Below are 26,881 nucleotides of genomic sequence, written 5' to 3' on the forward strand. Positions count from 1 at the left end.
CGGGCCTTCACATGTCAGTCGAGTGAAACCGAGTAGAAAAAAGAAAGCGAAACATCGCTGGGGGGAGGGGGGGTTAATCAAAATAAGGTCATCCATCTATTTGTGATCAGAAATATTATTATTACACCGAGAAGACTGTTTGAAACTTCACCTGGATGAGCGTGCGTGCGCGCGCGCCTGTCTGTGTGTGTGTGTGTGTGTGCGCGCGTGCTCGCAGGGTGAGTGTCACGGCCCTCTGCAGACTGGGGGGTTGGGAGCAGAGCCGATTGGTTGAGCCGCACAACACAGTCAGTCTGGGCTTGTTTTAACATTAACCGGGGGCACTTCGACAGCAGGCTTTAAAAAACCAAAACAGAGGAAAAGATGTAGTAAATAAACCGATGTGGCTGCTTAGGGGACCGGGCTGTGGCACCGCTGTGTTAGTGTGGCAGCGTAATGGAGATCTGCGTGTTGTTTGGTGTTTGCAGTGACAGTGTTTGCTGAGGGCCGCCGCCGCCGCTGATGAGGCGATGAGGTGCAGAGAATGAGAGCCCTGCCTCGGCCTGCTAGTGCCGCCGCCACCGCAGCTGCGATCGTGCAGATCCGCTCTCACACGCCGAGAAAAGCCCCTCGCCCTCCTCTGTGCCACACCACCAAACAGCCATTGTTGGTTTCCCGGGGACCGACCTCCAAATGGTGAGTGTTTTCGCCCCTTCTCCTCCACGTGTTGTGAACTTAGTGGCGATCGGCTCCTTCTTTTTGTGCGGTTGTAGCTTGTTTGTGTGTCTCAGTGGCGGCTGAGTGTGTGTCAGCACCCAGCGCTCCTCCATTCACCGGAGCAGGCAGCGATCGCCATGACCTACAGGCAGCAGACAAAGCGGCTTGTATTTTCTGAGAGTTGGTGAATGAGACGTGAGGAGGGAGCAGGGCCAGCGGTCCTCTGTTTTGTCTTTTCCCATCCGACCGGCCTCAAGTATGGAGGCCAAGCAATGTCTGCCTATCTCTGTGTGTTTGTGTGTACGCGCTGCCCCCGTGCTGATATGCCCCTACTAGGTTTCTGTTTTACTATGATTGCCACATATCCTACGATATTGTCAACATGCTTTGTTATATTGTACAGTACACAAACCTCAATATCCCACAGAGGTTGTAGTTGTTGAGAAACCTAACCTTGTCTAACCTGCCTCTTTTTTTTTTGTTTGACAGGATATAACCATGACAACATGAATCAGTCATACAGACAGGCTGTTAGGGGCTCAGTGTTTGGTTCAGGCCAGCCAGAGCTGAGGCCCCGCAATGGCCTGGTGAACACTTCCTATGGAAACCAATGTGGCATTGTGAAGCGTGTGTCAGACCAACCGTCAGCTGTGCAGCTGCCATCCTCCAGTCTGAGACAGGGGTACAATCAGCCGGACCGAACTCACTGCTCGCTGAGGAGGCTGCAGGACCATGGCGCTGTGGTCAACAGGCCGGACCTCCAGAGTGACCTGCATCCAAGGAACCACTTGCACTGTGCAAGCCCAATCAGTGATGATGATGATGATGAGGAGGAGGAGTTTGAGGCCCGGTCAGTCCAGCTGACTCCTTCTCCGGGCAATGATGATGATATGGAGGCTTTTGACACGCTGCCGGACGTGAACAGAAACGGCTTCTCGCCGCAAAGTCCTGACAGCCTGGAGCGCTGTTCTCCCATCCCCAATGGCTACCTGCATTTTGAGTCCACGCTCTTTGACAGCAGTGACGTTAAGGTGGAGGATGAGGAGGGGGAGTGCAGCAGCAGTGAGGACCTGGCGCCTCTTCACCACTCCCAAAAGTTGAGTCAGGACAGATCTGTTGCTGAGAGTAAGACCCCATGTGGTGCAGGGGTGGACAGAAGAGCATACAAACCTACTGTTTTTAATCTGATGTCCAAAACTATATCTGAACTCAACCCTACACTAAGCCCCAGTGCACTGCCAGAAATCACTATGAGAGATGGGTGGAGTTTGGGTGAGGAATCAGACAGTGAACTTGCCTCCCCTGTTGACCCTGGACTTATTTCACCAGCGGGCACCAACTCTAACGTGAGTCTAAAACATGTGACGTATATAATTAATACAGTTTATTTATGTTACATATTTCCATGGAGAAAGTGCCTGTGCGTCTACACAGTAACAATTTATTCTGCCTGTGGACCTGTAACAGTGCCAATCAGATTATATCTTTGTTGATGTTTTTAAAAAGATATACAGAGGGAGCAAACAATTTTCTAAATCAGAAATAGTAAAGTATTGTCATTGTCCTTGTTAGTCCAACAGCCCAAAGAAGAAGCCTCTTCCTACAGTGAAGTACTTGGAAGGAGACTTGGTGTGGGCAAAGTTCAACAGACGGCCCTGGTGGCCATGCCAAGTCACCTCCGATCCAGACAAGGGGAACCACACTAAGATGAAAGGTGAGGTTTGATTTACATGTGGATTTTATGATCGAATATTTCCCACAACTTGACCTTTACCTGACAGGTTAGAAAAGATCGAAGGAATTATATAATTAATTTACTTAGTTCCAGTTCCCAATCCCCGTCCTTGTCGGATGTACTTCGTGGAGACAATTGGAGAGATTGTGGAATGTGCCTGGGTCGCGACGAACGCCATCGCTCCTTTTGGAGGAGGTCATCAGTTTGGAGAGTTGCCTGTGCTTCGACGGAGAGGGAAGCAGAAGGAAAAAGACTACAAGTACACGGTAAATACAATAAATAACTATAAATCTCATCTAAACCTGCTGTGAACGCTATTCTGAATTATACTTCTGTTCTTGACAGATACCCAGAAGTTTACTGACTGCGTGGAAAGTCAGTGTGGCAGAAGCTGAGTATCTGCTCCCGGCTCGACAAAGGAACACTGAAAGTGTGCTTTCAGTGTCCTTGAATGGAGAGGAGCGTGTACCCAGCCCGCAACCTACTGAAAAGCAACAGGAGGCCCCCTCTCCCTCTGTGGACCCCGGCCTAATTCCACCACCAAATATGCCCCCCAGTGAAAATGAGCCCCATCTCATAAAAAACTCTGGCCTTCAGTCCAACAAGAGCAAAGTTTGCAAGAAGAAAAAGAAATGTCTGTCGGACATATTTGGGCATATAGTTGGTGGATCAACAGAATCATCTGCTGTCACAAACATGTTGGACCAGTTTCATACAACAACTCATGCACTGAAAGAAGAGCCAAAGGACTCCCCTTATGCTGACCTGGATTCAGTTCCAATGCTGCATCGTCCTAAACGCACAGCAGTGTCTCCTGTACAGGACAGAAAAAAAGAGGGTTCAACAAAAGGTAAAACAAAGTTTGCTGAAAAATCCAACCAATGTACAGATTCCCTTGATAGCATTTTCACAAAGAAATTGACGCCTAAAGATACAAACTCCAAGCAAAGTTTGTACTGTTCAGCTGAAAAGCACTCTACAAATCTTCCTGCCAGCAGTCGTCTTATGACGAGGGCTCTGAAAGCAGAGGAAGAGACAGATCTGAAAGATGCACTGGCTACAAGCCAAATCTCAACAGATGCCCACAATGACAATTGTCCTAATAATAACGCAGCCATCACAACTGAAACCTCTCCTACCAGGAAATACCCCAACAATGCATCGTCCTCTACTAATCACAGCTCTCCAAAAAGACGTGCAAGGAAGCCTGATAAGAAACTTATTCGTAATGGCTCATTGATAAAGTCCAAGTGTGCAGACTCAGGTGTATCCACCATGCATCCTGTTGAAGTCAAGAAAGAAAATGTTGTCCTGGATTTATCTTCTTCTTCTTCCCCGCCCTTGACTCTGTCTCCAATGGATGCCTTTCAGGATGTCAAGGAACTAATGTTCAAATCTCTCGAGAAGAAGAACAGCAGCGACTGTGAGCTCGCTGTGTTTCGGCCTGATTCCAATTATAAATTCAGTACCTTCCTGATGCTGCTGAAAGACATGCATGACACAAGACAAAAAGACGGCAAACCCCTGACTGTCCCGCCATCAGCGGTCCTGATCAAGGAGGAGCCCTTGGTCATCCCTGCTGCCTCAGGAGGGGACCTGCTGCGGGGTTCTTGTGACGGTTTCACTCAGAGGATCAAAACAGAGAATGGCCTGTTGGGTAAAAACAAAACGTCCCACAACACGGCGACGAAAACCAAGAACAGGACTAAAGCTTTCATGATGGCTGACACCTACCACTGTGAAGACTTTTCTTTTCGCTCTCAGATCGGCAGCTTAGACAAGAAGCGTAGAAAACAAAGACTACCTGCCAAATTGAAATCCAGAGTAGCGGGCCTCTCTTCAGACCTGGCTGACTTGGCTTATGGCAGGGAGTTTGTCAGCGGCCACGCCGACTTGGCCGATCCCGGATCTCGTCCCCCTGCCGCTGCTGATCCATCGGCCAGCTACCTCGTCAAGATGTCAGAATCCGCCATGGCTCCAAAGAAGCGCTGGCAGGCGCTTGAGGGGGCTGCTGAAAGTAAGGGAGAGGTGATGAGCGATGCGTCTGCTGAGATGAACAGGTCTTACACCACAAGGGCATCACCAGATCTGGATCTGGAAGTCGACAGTCTGGAGAACGACTCGCTCTTCCTGGAGATGAGCAGCACAGGCGGTAAGACACAAACTGCTGCCGTTTAGTTAGTCCTGCTGAGAAGTAAACTGAGCAGCAGAGTGAACTGTATTTCATGTATGTTTGCGCAGGGAATTCAGAGAACAAACGTCTCCGGAAACCCACTAAAAGATTCCTGGAGTCAACTGAGGGGTACGAACAAATATTTTCTCCGAAAAAGAAATCAAAGAAACACACCTCAGAATCTTCCAAAATGGTAAGTTCATGTTTCTATTAGTTTTCTTTTGATACTAATGGAATCACTACTTTTCAACATCTTTTATTTTGTTTATTTTGTCCCCTACTGTTATCTGTGCAGTGTGTAATGTGTTCCCAGGAAGGCGTTGAAATTATTTTCTATTGTGTACATGCTGTGTGTAGAAGGTGTGCCTTTTAAATTACAGCACATTCACACTCCGTTTTCCAACCCGTTTCCTAAGGACACACATATCGTATATAATCCTTTGCTCCTCCATTGGCCTTCTCTGTGAATATAACTTATCACCTCCTTCTTTCCCCAAGTCTAATCACTCCATTTGCATATAATTAGAAACTACATATTTGATGTACAGTCTTGCTTTGCTGTATACATCGCAGGCATCGGGGATGATGGACCTCCTCGATGGCAGTCCCCCACAAGGAAATGTTACCTCAGCCTCGTCTCCTGTGGGGCCCACCGAGGCTCCTTCAGAGCCCGAACCAAGTCCGTCTCAGGATGAGCTTTCTCCTCTACCATCCTCATCGTCTCCAGCCACAACACCACCCGCCCTCATCCCAGAGACGCCAGAAGAAACAGATCTACCTCCTGAATCTGGTAAATACAGCTGCTTTCAGACATGCATTGAACTCCGGACATTTTCCTGAAATTATTCCGGAGGGATGGTATGTGAGAACGCAGATCTCCGGACAATTTCAGGAACTTTTCCTGCCAGCCCCCCGGCAAAATATTAGTAAAATATCAGAGTGAGCCCATGTGAGAACAGGAAACTGTCATAAAATTGTGTGAGTGGGTGTGTAGAAGACGAAACGTTTACAATGACAACTTGGAAAGACCAACTGACGACCAACTGACAACCAACTGACGCTGGTGTCGATGTGATTTAAACCTAAATATGTGATTTCTCTGGTGGAATTTATAAATGATATCCAGCCTCTCTCATGCTCCACCCGGACACCACCCCTCATCTGAATGTTCTGAATGTCCTGTTGTCGAGAACGCGTCTGACCCAGACAATATCCTGCTGCATTCTTCATATGTGAAATGCAAAGACCCAGTGTTCTGGACCTTTACCGGAGTTCATGTCTGAAAATGTCTTTAGTCACAGTGTGTGTTTATTATATTATTTTAAGTCTTTCATGATTAAAATAAAAATTGTTGTTTTTTGATAATATAATGCATTATTTCATTTTGTTATTGTTGTAGACACAGGGTTAGCAATTCAAGAAAGAAAGAGGCCAAGGAAGCTCTCACACAAGGTTCTTGAATGTACCATTGAAGAAGTGTCTGTTGATCCTACAAAGAAGAAGGTATGTCAGGACTGAGATTGCAACAGATAAGTGTTAAAGAGTGTGTGTGTATTCTGGTTAATATTTTTACGAGCACTGAAAATGTCATTTTTTTAATAATCTGCTGTCTGTTTGTTTTCCAGGAGCAAAAGCGACATGTTGGAGCTACAGAGCTGAAGGTGTTAGTCCAGAAAACTCAGGTTCTTAAAAAAAAAGCTAATTCCACCACCATCCCACCAAACAATAAGATGTTTGAATCATTACACTGTATTTAATCATCCCTAACAATCTCACTCTGTATTAGGTTGAATCTTTGAAGATGGAGAAGCCTGTACCCAGCACATCCTCTGCCCCAGCGGCTGCCTCCCAGCACCCAGAGAGCGAAGATATCCTCAGTCCAAACAGACCTCCCAGCCCCCGAGGAGCTAAGACCCCCGAGCAGGAGACCGACATGGAGGCCTGCAGCACTGACGAGAAACACAACGTACACACTGGAACACTAACTCCCAAACCTGAGGTGTGCATGTTGCTCATCAATGAGAGGAAACCATCTGTACACGACAACAACATGGGTAACAACTGCTCTGTCTTCGTCTCTGTAGGTTCAGTCTGTTGGTTTGAATGACAGCCTCCCTTCCCACGTGGATGTTAAAGGGAAAATTGGAGCGACATCATTAAAGGAAAATGTTTGTCAGGTGAGATAAGCTGTTGGAATTTGTATTGGTGTATTTTTTGTGTCTCAGTTTCTGATACATCCTTCATCGTGTGTTTTTGTGTGTGTTTGTGCAGGTGTGTGAGAGGACGGGAGACCTGCTGGTGTGTGATGGACACTGTTATGGAGCATTTCACCTGCAATGTATTGGTCTGTCAGTTGCTCCCAGGGGGAAATTCCTTTGTCATGAATGCAAAGCAGGTGAGTACGCACAGTGTCAGACATGAGTGGAAAGCACCGATCCGTGCCTGATCATAAAATGTGATCTGGCACTGGCGTTTAGAAATTCTGATTTCTTTGTGTTCCCTCCAGGTGTCCACACATGCTTTGTATGTAAGAAGTCTGGGGGGGTAAAGCGCTGCATCATACCACTATGTGGGAAGTTCTACCATACCGACTGCATACTGGCCTACTCTGCAACGCAGCTGCACAACAAAGGCTGCCGCTGCCCTCTGCATGTTTGTCTGTCCTGCCACATCACCAACCCCCTCAACGTCTGCAGCTCCAAGGGTAAGCTCCAGTGCTGCACGTTGCCACTATTACATTTTGAAATGATCCATGCAGATTAGAGCCAGGAAGACCTCATGGATGGCCTCACACATTTCCTGATTATTACTGTAGCCATCACAGCATCTTCTAGTTTGCCTCGCCACAGTTTCATAATGAACCAACAACATTACTCTTCATAATAATACAGAGATCTCTAAGTTAGTTAGTATTGCTCCGTTGATTCCTCATAGAGCAGTCTGCAGCCATATTTTCCTCACGCTCGCTCAGGCTCTGCCTCTTGAACCCTCGTGCTATCATCCATAATGTTGTTACATCCATGCTGACAGTCAGACCTCATAGTTTAAGCTGTGATTGGCATTCAATGCAGTTCCTTCACACGTGAGGCTTCTCTTTCACTCTCTAGTCTGTGTATGTTTTTTTTTATCCAAACTCTGAACCTGGCATCAGTCAGTTGTTGGTGATCATGAGCCAGTTTGCTTCAAAAAAAAATTCTGAGATTCATGACACCATCACTTACCATGTCTACCTAAGTGGCTTCAAGCAAAATGTTTTTGGCATCTTTGCTCACGTGTCCTTAGAAACTTGAAACAGCTCCTGGTTCCGGCAATCCAGTTTGTGTAACCTCCTATTGTGACAGTTTGAACTCTCAAACTGTTGCGGCACAAAACAGTCGTAATCATGTGTTAAACTCTGCACATTTAGATCATTTCTTTCTTTCACTGTGTGTGGTAGCATCTCTCCTGATGATCCTGTAAAATTAAATCACTTTGATTCAATCAAGGTGAAACTGGGGACACGACATTTTAGGAGTGAAAGTGAATTTAAAGCACAGTATAAAACATTTAGTGGACTGATAACACTGTGTATTGTCAAACTCCAGTTAAATGTCCAGTTGTTTGTGGATTAAGCCATTTTTTGCTTCTCTGTGGTTTTCATATTAGGTCGACTGGCTCGATGTGTGCGCTGCCCTGTGGCTTATCACGCCAACGACAACTGCATGGCCGCAGGCAGCCTGGTGCTGGCTAACAACAGTTTTCTCTGTCCGAACCACTTCACTCCCCGCAAAGGCTGCAAGAACCACGAACACATCAACGTGAGCTGGTGCTTCGTCTGCTCTGAAGGCAAGTGGGGTTCTGTTTGTCGACCTATGCATCCTGATCGTGGTGGCAGCTGATCGTGGACTATAATTACAGACTGCTTGACATACAATACCCCTACTCACATACCATCACTGACAATAACTCCTCAATTCATTTGTCATTGCTGCTCCCTTCATCTCTATCAGACATTTTCTTAGGTACAAAAACACATGACACACTTTTCCACTATGTTACAAATCGTTTCTTCTAATCAATGTGGCTAATACTGTTATTTTGTCAACGTGTTCAGTCACACTCAACATCTATTGCACTTCTGTCCGTCCAGGGATCCCTCACATGTGGCTCTCTCTGAGGTTTCTACGTGTTTTTCCCCTGTTAATAGTTTTTTTTGGTAGTTTTTCCTTACTTCTGTTGAGGGTTAAGGACAGAGGACGCTGCACCTTGTTAAGCCCTATGAGACAAATTGTGATTTATGAATATGGGCTATAAAAATAAAATTTGATTGATTGACTAAACCATTCAAACGTTGTGCTGGTGTGAATACATGTCAGATCATATAGAGATGAATCAGTAATTATCTCATGGAGTCACAAGCACAATCAGTTTTTACCACTATAACAAGGATTTATCAACCTCTACATTAATCACAACAGTGATTCTCTCTACTGAGAACATTTGTTGCAATATTGATCCAGTGGGTTTTTGTTTGAGGTTCAATCTGTAACCTTATCTTTCTGGCTGCTAACAGATGAAACAAGCTGCTATGTTATCCTAATAGATTGTATAGAAAGAGCAGGTAATTCTATCATCAAAAATATGAGGCATTGCTTGTATTACCACCTGTCCGGTTTGATTGAAGAAGCGGACGGCTCCAAAATGTATGGAAATGTTCGGCTAGCTGTTCTCATCATTTTCTCCTACATAGACTTCTCCTCAGCTTATTGGGCTGCATGGATTTTAACTTAAATTTAAAAGTCTCCAAAGTAGACTGTACAGAACACGTATTCAACTAGGATAGCACTCAGCAGAGCGCATACCTCCATCAAAGCCCGACAGTCCCCTTAAATTCAATCGAGCTGCACCAAATTTCACACCCTCATAGATACCAAAATAACGAAAATGCTGAAAAACACCCTCTCTCGCAAGGTTTAGAAAAATGGTAAAATAATTCCTCTTCCAATTTATCTGGATCAGCGCCAACATTTTAACGGATTCTTCCTTCCCATGTCCCATCTTTCCGCTTAGTTTCATGGAAATCAGTTCAGTCATTCATTGTAATCTTGCAAACAAACAATCCAAACAAGCAATCGGACAGTGTTGAAAACAAAACCCCTTGGTGGAGATAACCGGTCTCTCTCGGGGATGACATCTTTTTTTTTTTTAAGTTTCTCATTGTATTTAGTACTTGAGTATAACTTTGAAACAAGTTCCCTGTTGTCCTTATTTCTGTACATGTCGATTATTGGTGTCAAATTTCTCTGTAGGTTTTATCTCATATTTACAATAAGTCGTGGTTTGTAAATTCATTTTTTTCTAAACCTGAAAACAATCCAATTCTCCATCTGATGAACTCAAACAGTAATAAGTGATTCCCATTCTCTGCCAATATTCAAACCTCATTTCCTTTGCTTTACAGTCTGGTTACAACAACGTGTCTGTCATCTTAGTTGTGCTGCTTTATTGTGTTAAGCTCAGTCATCATCTACCCACATGCTCTTTAGACAGATGCTGTGTCTCAAATTACAATATTGGCCTCCTGCCCCCATGTGAAATCCACTTATCCCACTCATTACATCAAACACTATAACTAATAACTTATTTATATTTCTAATATGAGTTCAAGTGGGACACTGTTAAATGACTTGGATCCTACCACTGCACCTGTCTTTCTGGAGCTCTGTGCGTGATAAATTGTAAAATAATTTTTATGCCACATCCTATTTTCGACATTAATGCTCCCACTTGGCAAATGTATTTTGTAAAAACGGCTTTTTTCTCCATTTTAATGTTGTATCTACACACAAATCTGCCACTGAAGTAGCCCAGTCACTTCAAAGATCATTAGACCCTTCATGAAATGATTTTAGATTGAGGCAGCTCAGACCTGGTCCGTCCTGAATGATCTGATCCCAAGTGGTTGAGAATCCGATCACCAGATGTATGTGATGATTTGAAAATACAGCGGAGAAATGAGATCAGCTCAGTGATCTTAGGAGACACATTCAGGATACATTTTTAATACCAGGACGAACTTGGCGCTGTCCACTTGTGATCAGGTCTCTCAGGACGGATGTTAATACCAGGTCTGAACAGCACTTGTCTACGTTACCATCTTTACTAACATTGATTGTATAAACTGACATTGTCATTGTCTACTTTGTGTCAGTTATTGTATTGAAATGATAACAAAAACAAAAGATCAGATTATTTTTAAATGTCACTTAACTAAATCAAATGTATGTATGTTGTGTGCTTGCTGTGATTTCATAGGGGGAAGTCTGCTGTGCTGTGAAGCCTGTCCTGCTGCTTTCCATAGGGAGTGTCTGAATATGGAAATGCCCCAGGGCAGCTGGTTCTGCAATGACTGCAAATCTGGAAAGAGGCCTCGTATTAAAGACATACTGTGGGTCAAATGGGGACGTTACAGGTAAGGGTACATAAGTGGCCCTCCCCTACACACGGTGCCTCCGAGCAAACAGCTGATTTACCCCATATTTGTACTCATGTACCTGACCTTCCTCTTTAGGTGGTGGCCTGCAGAAGTCTGTATGGCAAAAGATGTTCCAAATAACATCTTGAGGATGAAACACGAGGTGGGAGAGTTCCCGGTGCAATTCTTTGGCTCCAAAGATTTTGTGTGGACGTACCAGGCCAGAGTCTTCCCTTACATGGAGGGAGACACTCTCAACATTGAGAAAATGGGGAAGGGAGCAGATGCAGTCTACAAAAATGGTAAATTCATGTGAAAATACTCGTATACATCTTTTTTCGAGTCCCTTTAATAGTCTGAGTAAAGATCGTGTTTATAGCCCTGACAGATGCAGCAGAGCGGTTCATAGAGCTCCAGGCAGAAAAGGAAATGCGGCAGCTCCAGGAGGACAGAAAGAATGACAAGAAACCTCCTCCATACAAACACATTAGGGTACTGTGCATCACCAAATATACATCTGTGCTTATCTAGACTGACCTGAGATAAGTTCACAGAGCAGTTCTGTAAAAACCATGCCCCTCTCTCATAGGTAAACCGGCCAATCGGGAAGGTTCAGATCATCACGGCTGACCTATCAGAGATCCCACGTTGCAACTGTAAGGCCTCCGACGAGAACCCCTGTGGCATCGACTCGGAGTGCATCAACCGCATGCTGATGTACGAGTGCCATCCTCAGGTGTGTGCGGCGGGGGAGCGATGTCAGAACCAGACCTTCACAAAGCGCCAGTACACAACCGTGGAGATTTTCAGGACACTGTCCCGTGGCTGGGGTTTACGCGGCGTGTCAGACATCAAGAAGGTACGTTGGAAAATTATCGGACGCAAGATTTTAAGCACGAGCCAAATTCTAATTATTCACCTGTGTCATCATCTCAGTCTTATTTATTTATTTATTTTATCTCTGGTGTTTCTCAGGGAGCTTTTGTGAGTGAATATGTGGGAGAGGTGATAGATGAAGAAGAATGTCGAGCCAGGATCCGACACGCTCAGGAGAATGACATCTGTAACTTCTACATGCTTACACTGGACAAGGTGCTGATACATCTCTTTTTTATCTATTTCAACAATATATGTAATTTCACTCACTTGCCTGCAATCTCCTAATGTCTGTTTGTAGCCTATTTATCTATTTATTCAACATGTGCATTTCTATGTATATTTTCACTATGTATACAAATATTTACTTACGATAACCGATAACAGGTTAATTATAAGTTACATTTGTGAGCTGGATGCACTACTGTGCACTTGTCTTATGTTTGGTCTGAGTGACCCTGAAGTAAATCAAGAATGTGAATAATTCCTACAAACATTTCCAAGCATATGTGGTTCATGTTAGCAACCAACTTCATAATGTAGATCAGCAGGTTGATGAAAACTTGCTAATATACATTTACTTTTTTAATTTCAGGACCGGATCATTGACGCCGGGCCCAAAGGGAACCAGGCTCGCTTCATGAACCACTGTTGCCAACCAAACTGTGAGACCCAAAAGTGGACTGTGAACGGGGACACCAGGGTGGGGCTGTTTGCCCTACAGGACATCCCACAAGGTTTGAGTTTGTGTAGGATCAAGAATGCAGGTTATGGCATTGATGGATCGCGTCTGAGAGCAGCACAGAACTAAAGCGGCGTGTATTTCAGGTGTGGAGCTGACGTTCAACTACAACCTGGAGTGTCTCGGCAATGGGAAAACTGCCTGTAAATGTGGAGCACCTAACTGCAGCGGTTTCCTTGGTGTCAGACCAAAGGTAAAAGAGCATATTTGAACAGATTTAGTGCTTCATGATCGCACTTACACCCGCCACATGATCCAGACGATTGTAAAACTTGTAAAACCTCCTGTCCCTTGCTTTTGTTCAGAACCAGCCGCCAGCAGAGAAAGTGAAGGAAGGACGAAGAAAGAAAAAGAAGACCAAGCAGGTAGTGACCAAGGAAAGAGAAGACGAGTGCTTCAGCTGTGGCGACGGGGGACAGATAGTGTCCTGTAAGAAGCCAGGCTGCCCGAAGGTCTATCACGCTGACTGTCTCAACTTGGCCAAGAGGCCTGCAGGCAAGTAGACATGGAGGGATTTTACTGTCAACCGGTATGATACTGCTAACGGGGCACTATTAAGTCTAAATTGGTTTGTAGCCTGACTCAACTTTTAAATATCCTCAGGCATTGTGTGTTTTTTAGGCAAGAACACTAGGCAGTGGTTAATATCAAACAATTAAAATTGTGATATGAACACATTTGGATGACATTAGAAGTCATTTGAGCCTCCTTTGAGCTTTGTAAGATTGGAGCCATTGTTGTTCAGGAAGAGATTGAAACTATTTTTCTCTTTGACCTGTGTAATGACACTGATCTCGTCTCCAGGGCGGTGGGAGTGTCCATGGCACCAGTGTGACATCTGTGGAAAAGAGGCAGCTTCGTTCTGTGAGATGTGTCCCAGCTCTTACTGTAAGGAGCACCGTGAAGGCATGCTCTTCATTTCCAAGCTGGACGGCAAGTTGTCCTGCAGCGAGCATGACCCCTGTGGGCCCGACCCACTGGAGCCGGGGGAGATTCGTGAATACGTGCCCAACACGACCTCTGTGAGGCCCGGGTCAATGGAGGTGCCCGTCACTCCCTCTCTGGCCCCAGACTCCAGAAGAGCCAGTTCTTCTTCTTCTGCTGCCACTCCTGTCTCTTCCCCTACTGGCCAGGCTGAACTGGACAAGCAGGAGCCTCCTCCTCGTCTCTACATCAACACAAAGACTGCTACCTCCAGCTTCATCCCCTCCAAAAGGGTGTACCTGACAGACAGGACTGAAGGGTTCTCCACGCCCACCTCCTCCAAGGGGGAGAGAGAGGACGGGGAGGTGGAGGATGGGGAGGTGTGTGGGTTAGAGGTGGAAGATGCGGATGATGATGATGTTGATGATGAGGATGATGACGATGATGAGGAGGAAGAGGAGGAGGAAGAGGAGGAGGAGAGAGGAGGAGGAGGCAGAAGAGGAGGAGGCAGAAGAGGAGGAGGCAGAGGAGGAGGAGGCAGAAGAGGAGGAGATGGAGATAGTGGAAGATGAGGAGGAGGACCAACCACTGTATGGAAATGACCTGCTGGAAGAAGGCGAGGAGGAGAACGAGGAGGAGGACGAGGAGGAGGACGAGGAGGAGGAGGATGATGATGATGATGACGACGAAGGAGGGGACGTGTATGACACTTGGGGGGGTTATGTGGATGAAGATGAGGATGGAGAGGTGGAGGGGGAGGACTTTGAGGAGTGGGGGAGAGTGGAGGACGATGATAAATGACACAGTCCATCCATTCCTTTTTAACCTTCTTGTTAAAAACTCTCTGTAGACATTTAAAGGACAAAAAGAGTTTGATATTTTGGTACCTACTTGAACGCAGCACTGCCTTCACTCTGGTACAACGTTGCCTTCTCATCCACCGCTGGACTCACGTGTGGATGCGTACTGGTGCTGAGGCTCGAGGACTGATCCTGGTCTCTTTATACTTCTGTTGATATGTTTATTTGTGTCTGGTGCTGTTATGATCTTTTGTTCTTTCTCTCAATATTTGTTTACATTTTTTTTTGCCTTTTTTAAAAAAAAATGTTTGAAATGTAAGAAAAAAAAGGTGAGAAGTTTTCACCTGACCAAACTGTCACCGTAAGGGCATCTTATGTTGTTGTTACCGTCTTAACCTTGTCTCGCTAATTACAAGTGATAAAAGAAATGGAGTTCTCACTGGTTCATGTTACGGTTAGACACGACGATAGCTGTTTGCTGTGTCTGAGGAATACAAAAATAAACCCACTGGAGTCATGGCGACTGAAATGATTATTGTCAAGACGATAATCTTTTCTTCTGTTTTCTTTGAATTGATTTACAGATTCTATGAGTTCATCCTTGTTTCTCTCCACAAAGGCAGCTCAGGATCGCAGAGAAATGAAATGATGCCACAACATGGCAAAACCCGAAATATGCATCACTAACATTGGTTTCACACCCGTCACTGCTGTTCCATTATCATAATTAGAATAAAATCAAAGTACTTATTGACCCTGTATCCAGTATTTTCTTCTCTTTACAATCACACATGGCAGAAAGGAGTGTATCATAACCTAATTATTGTCATATTTTTGTGTTCGTACTGTATTTGATAGGTAAACATGCTGTATCAGCACTCAGGATGTAGTGAGTACAAAATGGTTATTTGGTTTAATTTATTGATTATTGATTTTCTTCTTTCCCTGTCAAATATCAGAAGAGTTGACTTTTTATGGCCGGGAACCACCTGAGACTTGAGGGTTTTTAACTTCTTTCACACTGTTTGATTATAAACCTTCAAATCTCACACATTAAACAAGACAATTACCAGGTCTGGATGAAGGAAATAGACCTGAACCCACATGCACACATTCTCGTACATTTCTTTTAGTGAGGACACTCAGTGTAATGCATTCCCTCAGCCCTCACCCTAACTGAGCCGTTTTATCTTAAAGGTTCAGTGTGTAAGATTCAGGTGATAGGGATCTATTGGCAGAAATTTTATAAAATTAATCCTAGTGATGTTTTCACCAGTGTGTAATTATCTAAATTGTACAAATTGTTGTTTTCTTTAACCTAGAATGGGCCCTTTTATATTTAAATACTTTAGATTTACGTCGGGAGTGGGTCCTCTCTACAGAGGCTGCCATGTTTTTTATTGTAGTCCAAACGGGACCTTTTGAGTTTTATGACAACTGAAGGCTTCCACGGGTTCTCTTTCAGCTTTGGAAGGAGAGGCTGAGGTGAGGGGTATTCAGCTGCCACATGCAACTTCACCACTAGATGTCACTAAATTCTACACACTGAACCTTTAATACCAGGTCTTAGTACTAACCAGAAAACTAAGGCCAAAATGTCCTCACACAATAAAGTCTATGGTCCTCACAAAGATGTAAGTTCACAAACCGATCAGTGTCAGACTATCTGTTGATATAATGAGTTAAAGCTGCATTTTCACAAACTCAATTGGATTTAACACAAACCAGGTGACCCAATAAACCTGGAGCTTCTGTGGACCTGGAGTTTGTGTCCTCTGTCTTCTTTGTCCTTCTCCGTGTGTGTGTGTTAGGGTTCTGAGCACCAAGAATAATTGATCTGTATTTCTCCACTTGTATTGTGAAACATGCTTGTTTACAGTGTTGTGCCAGTTCACACTTAAAATGAACAAGTTCAAAGTTCAGTTCATGCAGATGAAAATGAACAAGTTCACGTTAATTTGTTCTGATTTTTATTGGGATGATTTAGAAGACAAACTTACGATCATGTATTTAGTTATTAATCGATGGTGTCGGGTCATGGTCGCTCCTCTCACTGACACCGAGTCCTGACTGTGAGCGTCACGTCTCATGTTGTACTGAGCACAACATGTTGACGAGTCATTTTTCATGATGTTTAAATGTAGCCTCAAACTCTGGAGCGAATCAAACAAACACGAAGTGACTTCATGTGCTGATCAGGTCCTGATAACTAGTGATAAGTGTTTATTTGTTCAAGTGAGAGCAGAGTGGAGGAGGACACAGAAACTCCAGGTCGGTACAACCCAACTGCAGCTTCTGCTCTGATCACTGACCAGAGAGAAACTCTGTGTTTCACTGTTTGTTTCCACTGTTCTTCAACAAAGTCACTGACCGGCTGCTTCACGTGAACGAGCTCAGATCTCACCGCAATGTAGCTGTGAGCGGGTGAGTGGGGGTGGGGCCCTGGGGCCTTCAGACTCCTAATAGCGACACAAAATCAATAACATAATATTTGTTTCAAAGCCAAAGAAATCCAGTCTCCATGAAAAAAGAAGTTGAGTAGTCAGCACATAATGTAGATGAGCGCTTGGGCTTGGGTTTCCCTAAAGATCAAGGAGAACAAGGCAAACTTTTTTTCTCTTAAGTATTGTTTCCTGATATTGCTTAGTACTTGTGTTTTTTGAACTGCATTCCAAAATGAAGTGATATTACTTAATTAATTTAATGCTTTAATTTAGTTAATATGATCTGCGTTTGCACAAATTACTCAAACATAAAAACATAAAAGGCGATTATTTACACATTTTGAATGTCTTATCTGTCATCAACATATTTTTTTACTTTTCAAGTTGTACTTGGTAACCTTGATGGAGATGTACTTGAAAATACTGGTTAGCGAGGAAAGTATAAATAACAGTTTGCTTCAATATCAGTACATTTCACTTTATTTTAACAGGATAAGCCAGCCTGTATCAGTGTTGCTGTCCATGGAGTCATTGTCAGTTAACTGAATTCATATAAATACTGTGAGTAGCAGGTCAGTAAATGTTTGTTGTGTACAGCTCTGTTTTCATCTGTCTACCCTTCAAACAGTGTGGCAACAAAGGCAGCTGTGGCAGTTTCTGTTGACACCGGAGATGCCTCTACGAGCTGCCGCTGCCACGGTTTGAGCCCTTTCTGTAAAATCATGTTTCATGTGCCACAGCCAGAAGAAACCGTGTGAGTCAATAACACACACTCAGTGTTGTGCTGCGAGGGGGAAAGTGGTGCGAACAGCGGCGTCCTCTAGATGTCGCTGTGTCCTACAGTCCTACAGTACTACGACACCACAGGGGACGAAAGGAAGTGACGTAGCTGTGGTCGGGTGTAAAATGGCGACGGTGATGCGTTAGTAAAAGCTCAAGGGACGAGATTGAAAAGCTACGGAGGAAAGCTTTACATTTACAAGGGGAAATCAACGTTTGATATTTTTATATCTGTTGTTGATCTTACTAAGGTAAAAAGCTGTTAAATACTTCAATATATAACAAGTTAACAGCTAGGTTAGCTTAAAGCTAACAGCTAAAGCTTCTGTTTTATGCTTCTATGAATGTGAACAAAATGCACATGATGCTGGGTGAACATGAGTAAGAGGACAGGAGAACGACTATTCCCCGGACAGATGATGTTTCTGACGATCACTTCGCTGTGTTACTCGTCTGTGTTGATCATGTGACTATGTTTGTATTCGTTGTGGCAGGCTCAGTCATGACCGAGCAGCCAGGCACCACCGACCAGACCAGCGCCACCTCGGAGGGCATCCTGGGCCTGGATGAGCCCAAGAAGATGACCAGGGAGGACTGGAGGAAGAAGAAGGAGCTGGAGGAGCAGAGGAAGCTGGGAAACGCTCCAGCTGAGGTGGACGAGGAGGGAAAGTAAGTGTGTGTCTGGACAGAAAGTGAGAGGAGAAATGAGGAGTTCCTCCATGCGTCACATCTGGACATTAAAATATTCCTACGTTTCCAAACACCCTTAAACACCAGATCCTACACATAACCCGAGGAAACACGATTGCATCTTTCATTAGACCCTCCCTATCTGTATGGGTTTTGATGCAGCAGCCATAAAGCTAAAAAGCATTCATGTCAGCACCCAGGTTGTACTTGAATATATCTGTGTCAGCACTTATCATTTGCTGAATTCCATAAAACTAAACAAGCTCAAAGGTCTCACAGAAGCTTGAGTTCATTCTTCAAGGTAACTTTACCTGAAATCACTTGATATTGTGGTATATTTTGTCCACGCTCAAGCAACTCTGGTGTTGGTGGGTGATGTCTGATAAATATTCAGAAACTGTAAACAATGGTATGCCACGGTGGCAGAGAGAGCTCAACGCGCTGCTAATTAAGAAATCAACTTCATCAATTTCATGACACATGCGCTGCAAAAAGTCCCAACACCTGCAAATACAGAGACGAGCTGCAAATTGCAAAATAACCACACTGGAAATGTTTCCAGGGGACCTAAAAAGTGGTGAACCTGGCTGTAGGTCAATGCTTTGTGAAGTAATTAAAGTCTGCTACTCGTCAGTGGTGATGGAAGTGGTGTCGTCAAATTGATGAAGTTTTTTCTTAATATGCACATTTTTGCATGTTTTCTTAATTTGCAGTGCGTAGAGCTCTCTTGGCCACTGTAGGATCCTTCACATTTCTACTGTCCTTGCCTTTTCTTATACATTAATGTGGTGCAAGTCCCACAGACTTTAAACGCTCTTGAAGTGCCACAGAAATTATTATGAAACTCGAGGCATTCCGACACATCTTCCGTTCCCAATATCGATTTTGATACCTGGACTTTGCGTTTTCGCCGGTACGAGTACCTATACCTGTGTATTTACAAAAATAGCCACATATATAAAGTATTTTAACACTTACATCCTACTAACCCTGAATAGAAGTGATGATTTCTTTCACTGTTCTTTGACCAGGCTCAGGTTACATCATTTGAGAAACTAACGCTAAGAGAGAATAGAACATAGAACCTCTATTATTATCTAGTTTGACAGTCATGGCTGTAAATTAACATAAATAAATAAATAAATCTAAGAATGCGCAACACACAAGTCTTGCATTCGATACACATTGCTGGTTTACTAGTGGAAATCATTTCTTTGCCTCTAAAAACAGTACAGAGCAACGGCTTATTTGGAGCAGTGAAGACAAAGTGATTTTTGGGAAAAGAAAGTGGGAGTTTTATCTAAGTGATATCGATATAATCCGGAGAATTGGCTACGGAGTTAACCTAGAGTTTGCCTTTCACACATGCACAACACCGCACGAGGTTCTCTGCACAGACGCGTTCACAACAGCAACAAATCCTCCGCATTATTCAGGCGAGAGATAGAGCAGCCAAGTGCAGCAGCCAGAGGCAGGAAGTGACGTATTATCTCCGCTGCAGAGATCACAGGATTTAGTTTTGCAGCACTCCAACACCGTCGTCAGCTCTTATCACCACAAACTCTCTTCAAATCTTTGTCCGTATCTTCTACATGTATGACACTGCTTTTTCACCGGGAGATATTTGTTCGCTTTTAGTTTTTTTCATTTTTGAAAAAATGTCAATCGTGCATTAGAAACCTCGGCTGAAACCAGCTTAATATACTTTGATACAAAACATTGTATCGGATCGTTTCTTAGATTCCTAAACTGGTGTTGGGATCGGGACATGTCTATATAAAACTCTGTGTGATGACTTGATGGATTGCATTTGTAATAGTTATGTTTTACTCCTGAATTTCATCCAATATTTACTGTGAAGCTACTGTTCAGTAATGTGGACCGCTTGTGCTGCTTCGTTTCTCCAGGGACATTAACCCTCACATCCCACAGTACATTTCATCAGTGCCATGGTACATCGACCCGTCTAAAAGGCCCACTTTAAAGCATCAGAGACCACAGGAAGAAGAAGAAGTGCCGTACTCAAACATTGGAGAGTGGTATAAGAGAGGAGTGCAGGAGGTGAGAATGAATTAACATGAGTAGCTTTCATGTGGCTGCAACAATTTAACTGTAAAGTTATAGCTTCATTGTATGTCTCCACACAGAATGCTGTGACCACTAAATTTCGTAAAGGAGCTTGTGAAAACTGTGGTGCCCTGACGCATAACAAGAAAGACTGCTTGGAGGTAAAAGAACCAAAGCAATTTTATCTCTTTCTATCTTCCAGCAAAGACAAACTCTCACTTTTTTTATTTAGTACAATTGTACAATGTTATATCTGCATACATAAACAATAACCTCTGACCTCGATTTTTGTCTCGTCAGCGTCCCAGAAAAGTTGGGGCGAGGTTCACGGGCTCAGGAATAGCTCCAGATGAACACTCTCAGGTCCAGCTTGATTTGGACTACGATGGGAAGAGGGATCGCTGGAATGGTTACGACCCCGAAGACCACCATCGCATTGTGGAAGAGTACGCCAAAGTAGACCTGGTGAGTAGACCAGTGGTTAATTCAATCTGGTTTAATTGTAGACTGTTTGTTTCTTTGATTTGTTGAGAACACCGTAGATCTCTGCCAACCTTCAAGCATGCTCTTGTTTTGAAACATTCAAATTAAAGCCGGGTTCCAACAAGGTAGACATAGCAACTTTTAAACTGAAAATTTGTATTGGTGTAAATGAATCAATAAAATTGATATCTGGCAACCACAAATCCCACATTAACGGTGGGCAAACTCAAGTCAGAACCGGTGCTCAGTTACAGGCACTGTGACATAAATCAGGTGTGATGGCACAACAGGGTTCAAAACATTATATTTTGGTGGTGTTGTTTATTTGTCAACTTCTTCATGAATCTGAGTTTGTATTTGTCTTTGTCTTTCAGGCCAAAAGGACTCTCAAGGCACAGAAACTTCAGGACGAGTTGGCGTCTGGAAAACTGGACCAAACTGTAAGTTTTGTCCAGATTGTAGTAGGACTGGATTATATTGACAAGAGGTAAATGCAATCTCTTGCCTAGAAAACTAACATAAAACTATTTTAATCCCTTTTCTGCAGGAGTGGGAACATGACAGCGAAGATGAGGATGAAGATAAATATGCAGATGACATTGACATGCCTGGTCAGAACTTTGACTCCAAAAGAAGAATTACTGTCAGGAATCTGCGTATCAGAGAAGACACAGCTAAAGTAAGAGTCACACGATTGCTGAACTAGTACTCTTCACTTTTATACAGGAAACCTTTGGTCGCTTGTAATGTCCACATTTAAAGCTTTAGAGTTAAGTGAGTGTCAAGGGAACGTTATTTGTTCATAATCTGAACTTGTGTCTGTCTCTCACAGTACCTGAGGAATCTGGATCCAAACTCGGCCTACTATGATCCAAAGACTCGAGCTATGAGAGAGAACCCGTACTCCAACACTGGCATGAACCCTGATGAGTAAGTTACTGCCACTATGTTTCCTGATCAATCAATCAATCAAATTTTATTTGTATAGCCCATATTCACAAATCACAATTTCTCATTGGCTCACATTGTAAACATTTCCTGCTGTGTCTGACAGGGTGGGGTATGCTGGAGACAACTTTGCTCGCTACAGTGGGGCCACAATCACCATGGCTCAAACGCAATGTAAGTCACTTAGATACTTAGCAGCCACTTCAACTCCTCTCCATCTCCACTCTCTTTAACACTGGCATAACAAGAAGAATGCCAAGTATGTAATTCAAACCCTGACTGATAAGGTTTTTTGGGGGCAGATACAGATAAATTTTTTTCGATATATTAGCTGAAATATATATTTCAGAAATTGGCAATGATTCCTCAAATATTGGTTATCAATCCATTGGGACAAAGAAATGTAATTGAGTTTTTATATTTTACAGTTTAACCATAAACGTGTAGAAATGCAACATGTACCCCATAGTGATTGTCAATGCCTCATCTTGTGACAGTGTTTGCCTGGGAGGCCTACGAGAGAGGATCGGAGGTTCATCTGCAGGCCGACCCCACCAAGCTGGAGCTTCTCCACCTGTCCTTCAAAGACAAAAAAGAGGACTTTAAGGAGCAACAGCGGGAGAGCATCTTGGAGAAGGTGAATACCTGATATCCTCCTCTGTTTTAAACCATCGGGCTGGTAACTAAAGGCCCGCACACTTTGTGAGAATGGAATCTCACATGTTCATGTTGTTGCACACTTATTGTACTTATTTATTTGTTATCTTATTTTCATTTAATATGGGCCTCACTATAGCAAAATATATGGAATGTGTGTTATTGAAGGACAGATTCTAATATTGGGGATTGCAGCAGAAACATTGAGAGATTGATTGATTGCATTCAGTCATCATCACATACAATATGGACGGTGTAAACAAAATATAAACAGAGTCTTTGTACTCTGACTTAACAGGCTCGGGCAGAAGCAAATGTTTATGTGCTTGCCACACACAACACTTGTAGTCCTCAAAAATAGATTAGTAAATTATTCTTTTAAATATCAATAGCAAATTACATATTATACTATTGTTCCACAATTTCCCCTCAATTGCAGATTTATCTGATTTTAATCCCTTTCTTTGGTCTGATGTACCATAAACTCACAAACACTTCTCAAACCATATTTGCTGACAAGCATTTATAAACAAAAAGCCTTTTCACACTCTGATAGTGACTTTGATTTTGCTCCGAACCACAATTGCATTATTTTATGATATAATACATCCTTAAATTTCATAGCACTGGAATTTGGAAACCATGAATTTGTGTGACCACAGTAGCCAGCCAGCATGTGACAGTTTGGGTCCATTTATCTGATGTGATCTAGGACTACTGTTAAAGATTAAAGATAAATTAAAGATTTCAGTACATTTATTTGAGCCCACAATGGTGTATAGAGGCCTATAACTATTCATACTGGCTGATGACTTAATTGTGTTTGTGCTTTTGTGTGTGACGATCAGTATGGAGGTCAAGAACACTTGGACGCTCCACCACGGGAGCTGCTGTTGGCCCAGACAGAGGACTACGTGGAGTACTCTCGTCACGGCGCTGTCCTGAAAGGACTAGAGAAGGCTGTCGTCCGCTCCAAGTACGAGGAGGACGTGATAATCAACAACCACATGGTAAGAGCGACAGAATGGACTAAAGCTTTTGCTAATTTTCCACACATCTTATTCAAAATGTATTCTAAAGAAGGTCTTGTGTTTGTTTAGTGTATTTGGGGCTCTTACTGGAAGGACGGCTACTGGGGCTACAAGTGTTGTCACTCCATGGTCAAACAGAGTTACTGCACAGGAGAGACTGGAATTACTGTAGTAAGTAATATTTTTTCAAAGTCTCTGTTTCATACCCACTTTATCTGATCGTTTTCTAACTTAAACTGGTTTTCTTAAAAAAAAAAACTACAGAACAACACAGACTGTGTTCCATTTGAAGAAGGTCTCACTGAACCACAGGAGGAAGAACAGCCCAAGACTCTGCTGGAGGTAAGTGATGCTGAGAAGATTTCTATTTTCACAAGTCACTGATGATTAACACTTGTTTTGCCGGGTGTAACAGTACACAAAAATCAAGTAATTTTTACAAAAGTAAAATAACAAAATAAACACACTCATAAATGTATAAAAATGGGGAAAAAAAATATATCCATTAAGGTGCAGTATGTAGAAAATTAAATGTTCTTAAACTGCACCGTTATTGTAATGTATAGCTATCATTATTAAATATAGGGCTGCACAATATAAGAAAAACATGCGATAAAGTTGTTTAATATTGTGATGACGATATGATTTGCGATAAATCAACATAAACTGTCCCTAGCTATTGACGCAGAGACCACAGACAGCACCACCAAGTCCGAGGCAGACACCAGGGGGCATGCACAGCTCCACTATGTCCACTTACAGTGTTAATTTGGGGTGTTTTCATACATACCGTGAGTGAGTGAGAGAGAGACAGCGAGAGAGAGACGCACATACAGCAGCGGAGTCTGTGTGTCTGAGTTTCCACAGTAGAGTTTATTTGGAGGAGGCATAGCCCTCTCTATTCTCTTCTTATTCTCTCCTTCAGACAATGATTCATTGACAGAAAAACCCATCAATGATCGGAATGTCTTTCAATTGTCATCTAGGGCAGCAGGGCTCCATCTGATTGGCCAAATATATTGACATGCAGAGCGTGAATGCGTGGCGCATGAAACACCATTTACCGCAATCTTTTGCGATAAATGGTGTTTCGCACACGTTGATATCGCGATGACGATAGATTTTTGATATATCTTGCAGCCCTGATTTTTATATATATATATATATATGTGTATATGTATGTATTTTCTTCCAGAAAATGAACTTGTCCACATAGTTCGCAGAGAGGGTTTAATGCCCTGCTGGTACTAACAATGTCTCCGCTGTGGAGAACACTCTCAGGCTAGAGACAGAGGCTTATAAAGGTTTTAAACGAGTCGGCATGTCAGCTACATGTCCGATTGCAGTTGCGCAATGTCGCTTTTTATACGATCCACTCGTCTTCGTCTGTCGTCATTATAGTTGACTGCGACACTGAAGTGTTACCACAGAGCGGACTTAAATGATGAGGGAGGGTTTTCACACTCCTCTTTCTCTGCGGTCGCTATGACCACGAGCCGACAGCACATCCGGTCCTTCGCTAAAGTTGTCGGTTGGAATTTGAGACACACACACACACACACACACACACACATAAGTTCGGCACGTGGACTCGATGCAAATGCCTTCCGGAAAGGTCCGTACTGGAAATTCTCGGTTCGGGTACATGTACTGTTACACCCCTACTTATATGGTATAATGTTATTGTTTTCACTCACCAGATGCATCGTGATAAGATGATGAAAGAGAAAAAGAAGAAAAAGAAGAGCAAAAAGAACAAGAAGCGCAGCTCTGACAAGAGCGATTCAGAGGACGAAGAGAAGAAGAAGGAGAAGTTGAAGAAGGTAAAAATATACAAGTCTGTGTTCATCTTTGTGTATCTGTGGTTTTGGCTCATTTCTGCGACTGACCTCCAACATCTTTTTCTCTGCCAGGCCCTCGAAGCAGAGGACAAACACAGAAAGCACATAGATGCAATAATGCAGATAGATGAGAGGAAGAGGCCGTACACCAGCCTGCAGGAAGTGAAGGCGCCCACCGAGGAGGAGCTGGAGGCCTTCCGCATGAAGCGCTGCCGGTCAGATGATCCCATGGCATCCTTCCTTGACAAGTGACCACCTCCCCTCCCTGCTGACTCTCCTAGACTCTCCCCATGGGATTAATGCATTTTTATAAATAAAATATATTTGACTACATTGTGTCATGAAAGAGAGTTATTGTTTTCCAGGGACAATGTTCACTTATCAACACCACTGTAAATATGCTCATTTAATATTGTTTCCAAGCTTTTGGAGAATCACTGATCTTTAATATTTCAATATTTTTGCTGCTGTCTCTGCTTTAATATATTTCCAAATCTTCCTTCTATAATACTTAAAGATAAATATTCTGTATTTTCAAGACATGTATATGAAGTTCTGGAAATAAGCACGGTCTCTCTCTAGCTTCACCACTCACTGATGCACTGGCCCTCTCTTAAAGGAGCCACGTTACTCTTAACACTACCCCCACTCTGGATGGCAATTATTACACAATTCCAGTCCAGCACAGTAACATACATTAACGTGTCTTTACATACAGGTATATAATCCTCATTTGCATTCAGCCCATTTTATATATATATATATATATATATATATATATATAAATGAACATACAAAATTAACCATTAGCTTGAAAAGTAGCAAACAATACAAAACCGTTGACCTCATTTTTGGAACCTGAAGATGGTCTTTTAAACCCTGGAAACTGTCCATGAACTGCTGAACTCAGTGAGCCACCCACTCACCATACTTGGCAGGTATTCTTCGCTGGCGGCTCGGCCTTTGGGAATGATGGCTCTGATGACGTTGCTCTGCCACACCACTTTCCTGAGTGGCAGAGTCCAGATGAGGAGAGGTGGAGGGGAGTGATGCAGCAGCTGCAGGGATGTCCACTGCTGAATCTGATGAGGTGCAGCTCGAGGCTTCCTCAGCGTCAGTGTTAGAGAACACATGAGATAGACCCAGGATAGGGTCTGCAGGATCCATGTCCAAGACTGGGGGTGACACCTCCATCGGTGTGTCCAGCTCCGAGCCTGCTCCATGGCCTAGGTGTTGTCCAAGCGGTTAAGACAGCGATAGGGCTTTAGCTGGTCGTGGTGAACAAATTTCACCTTGGTCTTAAGGCCTATCTGGATGCGATACACCAGATCATCCAAATGTCCCAGGAGGAAGTATGGTCCTTCGTATGATGGGAGGAATTTCCTGACCTTATTCTTTACTCTCTGTGTGCCTTTGATTAGGTACCACACAGCATCACCAATTTGGTACTGTGTGCGGCAGCAGTTCTTGTCATATTGTCTCTTTGCACGTTTCACAGACTCACCAAGAGCGTCTCTGGTGATTTGATGCGCCAGCTCCA

The 26,881-nt window shown here is 43.4% G+C and overlaps 2 protein-coding genes across 3 annotated transcripts; both read left to right on the forward strand.

The window, feature by feature from the left end:
- Positions 1 to 207: 207 nt before the first annotated feature.
- On the forward strand, positions 208 to 15,154 carry nsd1a (nuclear receptor binding SET domain protein 1a). Of its 2 annotated transcripts, XM_035161397.2 has the most exons (24): positions 225 to 287; positions 468 to 675; positions 1,186 to 2,042; positions 2,269 to 2,410; positions 2,519 to 2,697; positions 2,777 to 4,583; positions 4,673 to 4,797; positions 5,178 to 5,394; positions 6,004 to 6,107; positions 6,230 to 6,286; positions 6,391 to 6,603; positions 6,689 to 6,781; positions 6,876 to 6,999; positions 7,111 to 7,308; positions 8,250 to 8,429; positions 10,899 to 11,055; positions 11,155 to 11,360; positions 11,438 to 11,550; positions 11,648 to 11,917; positions 12,034 to 12,150; positions 12,530 to 12,671; positions 12,763 to 12,869; positions 12,982 to 13,171; positions 13,481 to 15,154. In XM_035161397.2, the coding sequence occupies exons 3-24, from the start codon at positions 1,203 to 1,205 to the stop codon at positions 14,170 to 14,172; spliced, it is 6,273 nt and encodes a 2,090-aa protein (XP_035017288.2). In that variant the 5' UTR covers positions 225 to 287; positions 468 to 675; positions 1,186 to 1,202; the 3' UTR covers positions 14,173 to 15,154. The 2 variants fall into 2 exon arrangements, with proteins under 2 accessions (XP_035017290.2, XP_035017288.2); XM_035161399.2 differs by having other exon boundaries at positions 208 to 675; positions 2,525 to 2,697.
- A 2,554-nt stretch (positions 15,155 to 17,708) lies between these two features.
- LOC118112619 (pre-mRNA-splicing factor SLU7-like) lies at positions 17,709 to 25,674 on the forward strand. Its single transcript, XM_035162093.1, has 15 exons — positions 17,709 to 17,875; positions 18,119 to 18,293; positions 20,222 to 20,375; positions 20,462 to 20,542; positions 20,682 to 20,846; positions 21,239 to 21,304; positions 21,412 to 21,543; positions 21,697 to 21,794; positions 21,919 to 21,986; positions 22,310 to 22,449; positions 23,318 to 23,479; positions 23,570 to 23,671; positions 23,765 to 23,842; positions 25,201 to 25,323; positions 25,414 to 25,674. Exons 2-15 carry the CDS (start codon positions 18,127 to 18,129, stop codon positions 25,591 to 25,593), a joined length of 1,716 nt encoding a protein of 571 aa, XP_035017984.1. The 5' UTR covers positions 17,709 to 17,875; positions 18,119 to 18,126; the 3' UTR covers positions 25,594 to 25,674.
- The last annotated feature ends 1,207 nt before the right edge of the window (positions 25,675 to 26,881 follow it).

The sequence above is a fragment of the Hippoglossus stenolepis genome, chromosome 7 (assembly GCF_022539355.2).
Source record: "Hippoglossus stenolepis isolate QCI-W04-F060 chromosome 7, HSTE1.2, whole genome shotgun sequence".
Classification (NCBI taxonomy): Eukaryota; Metazoa; Chordata; class Actinopteri; order Pleuronectiformes; family Pleuronectidae; genus Hippoglossus; species Hippoglossus stenolepis.

Coding starts and splice junctions, on each gene's coding strand:
- nsd1a (XM_035161397.2), top strand. CDS start 1,203: ATGAATCAGTCATACAGACAGGCTGTTAGGGGCTCAGTGTTTGGTTCA. Junction 2,698..2,776: donor AAAAAGACTACAAGTACACG/GTAAATACAATA, acceptor TGTTCTTGACAG/ATACCCAGAAGTTTACTGAC. Junction 11,551..11,647: donor CTCCATACAAACACATTAGG/GTACTGTGCATC, acceptor CCTCTCTCATAG/GTAAACCGGCCAATCGGGAA.
- LOC118112619 (XM_035162093.1), top strand. CDS start 18,127: ATGACCGAGCAGCCAGGCACCACCGACCAGACCAGCGCCACCTCGGAG. Junction 21,795..21,918: donor ACTGGCATGAACCCTGATGA/GTAAGTTACTGC, acceptor TGTGTCTGACAG/GGTGGGGTATGCTGGAGACA. Junction 23,480..23,569: donor TGATAATCAACAACCACATG/GTAAGAGCGACA, acceptor GTGTTTGTTTAG/TGTATTTGGGGCTCTTACTG.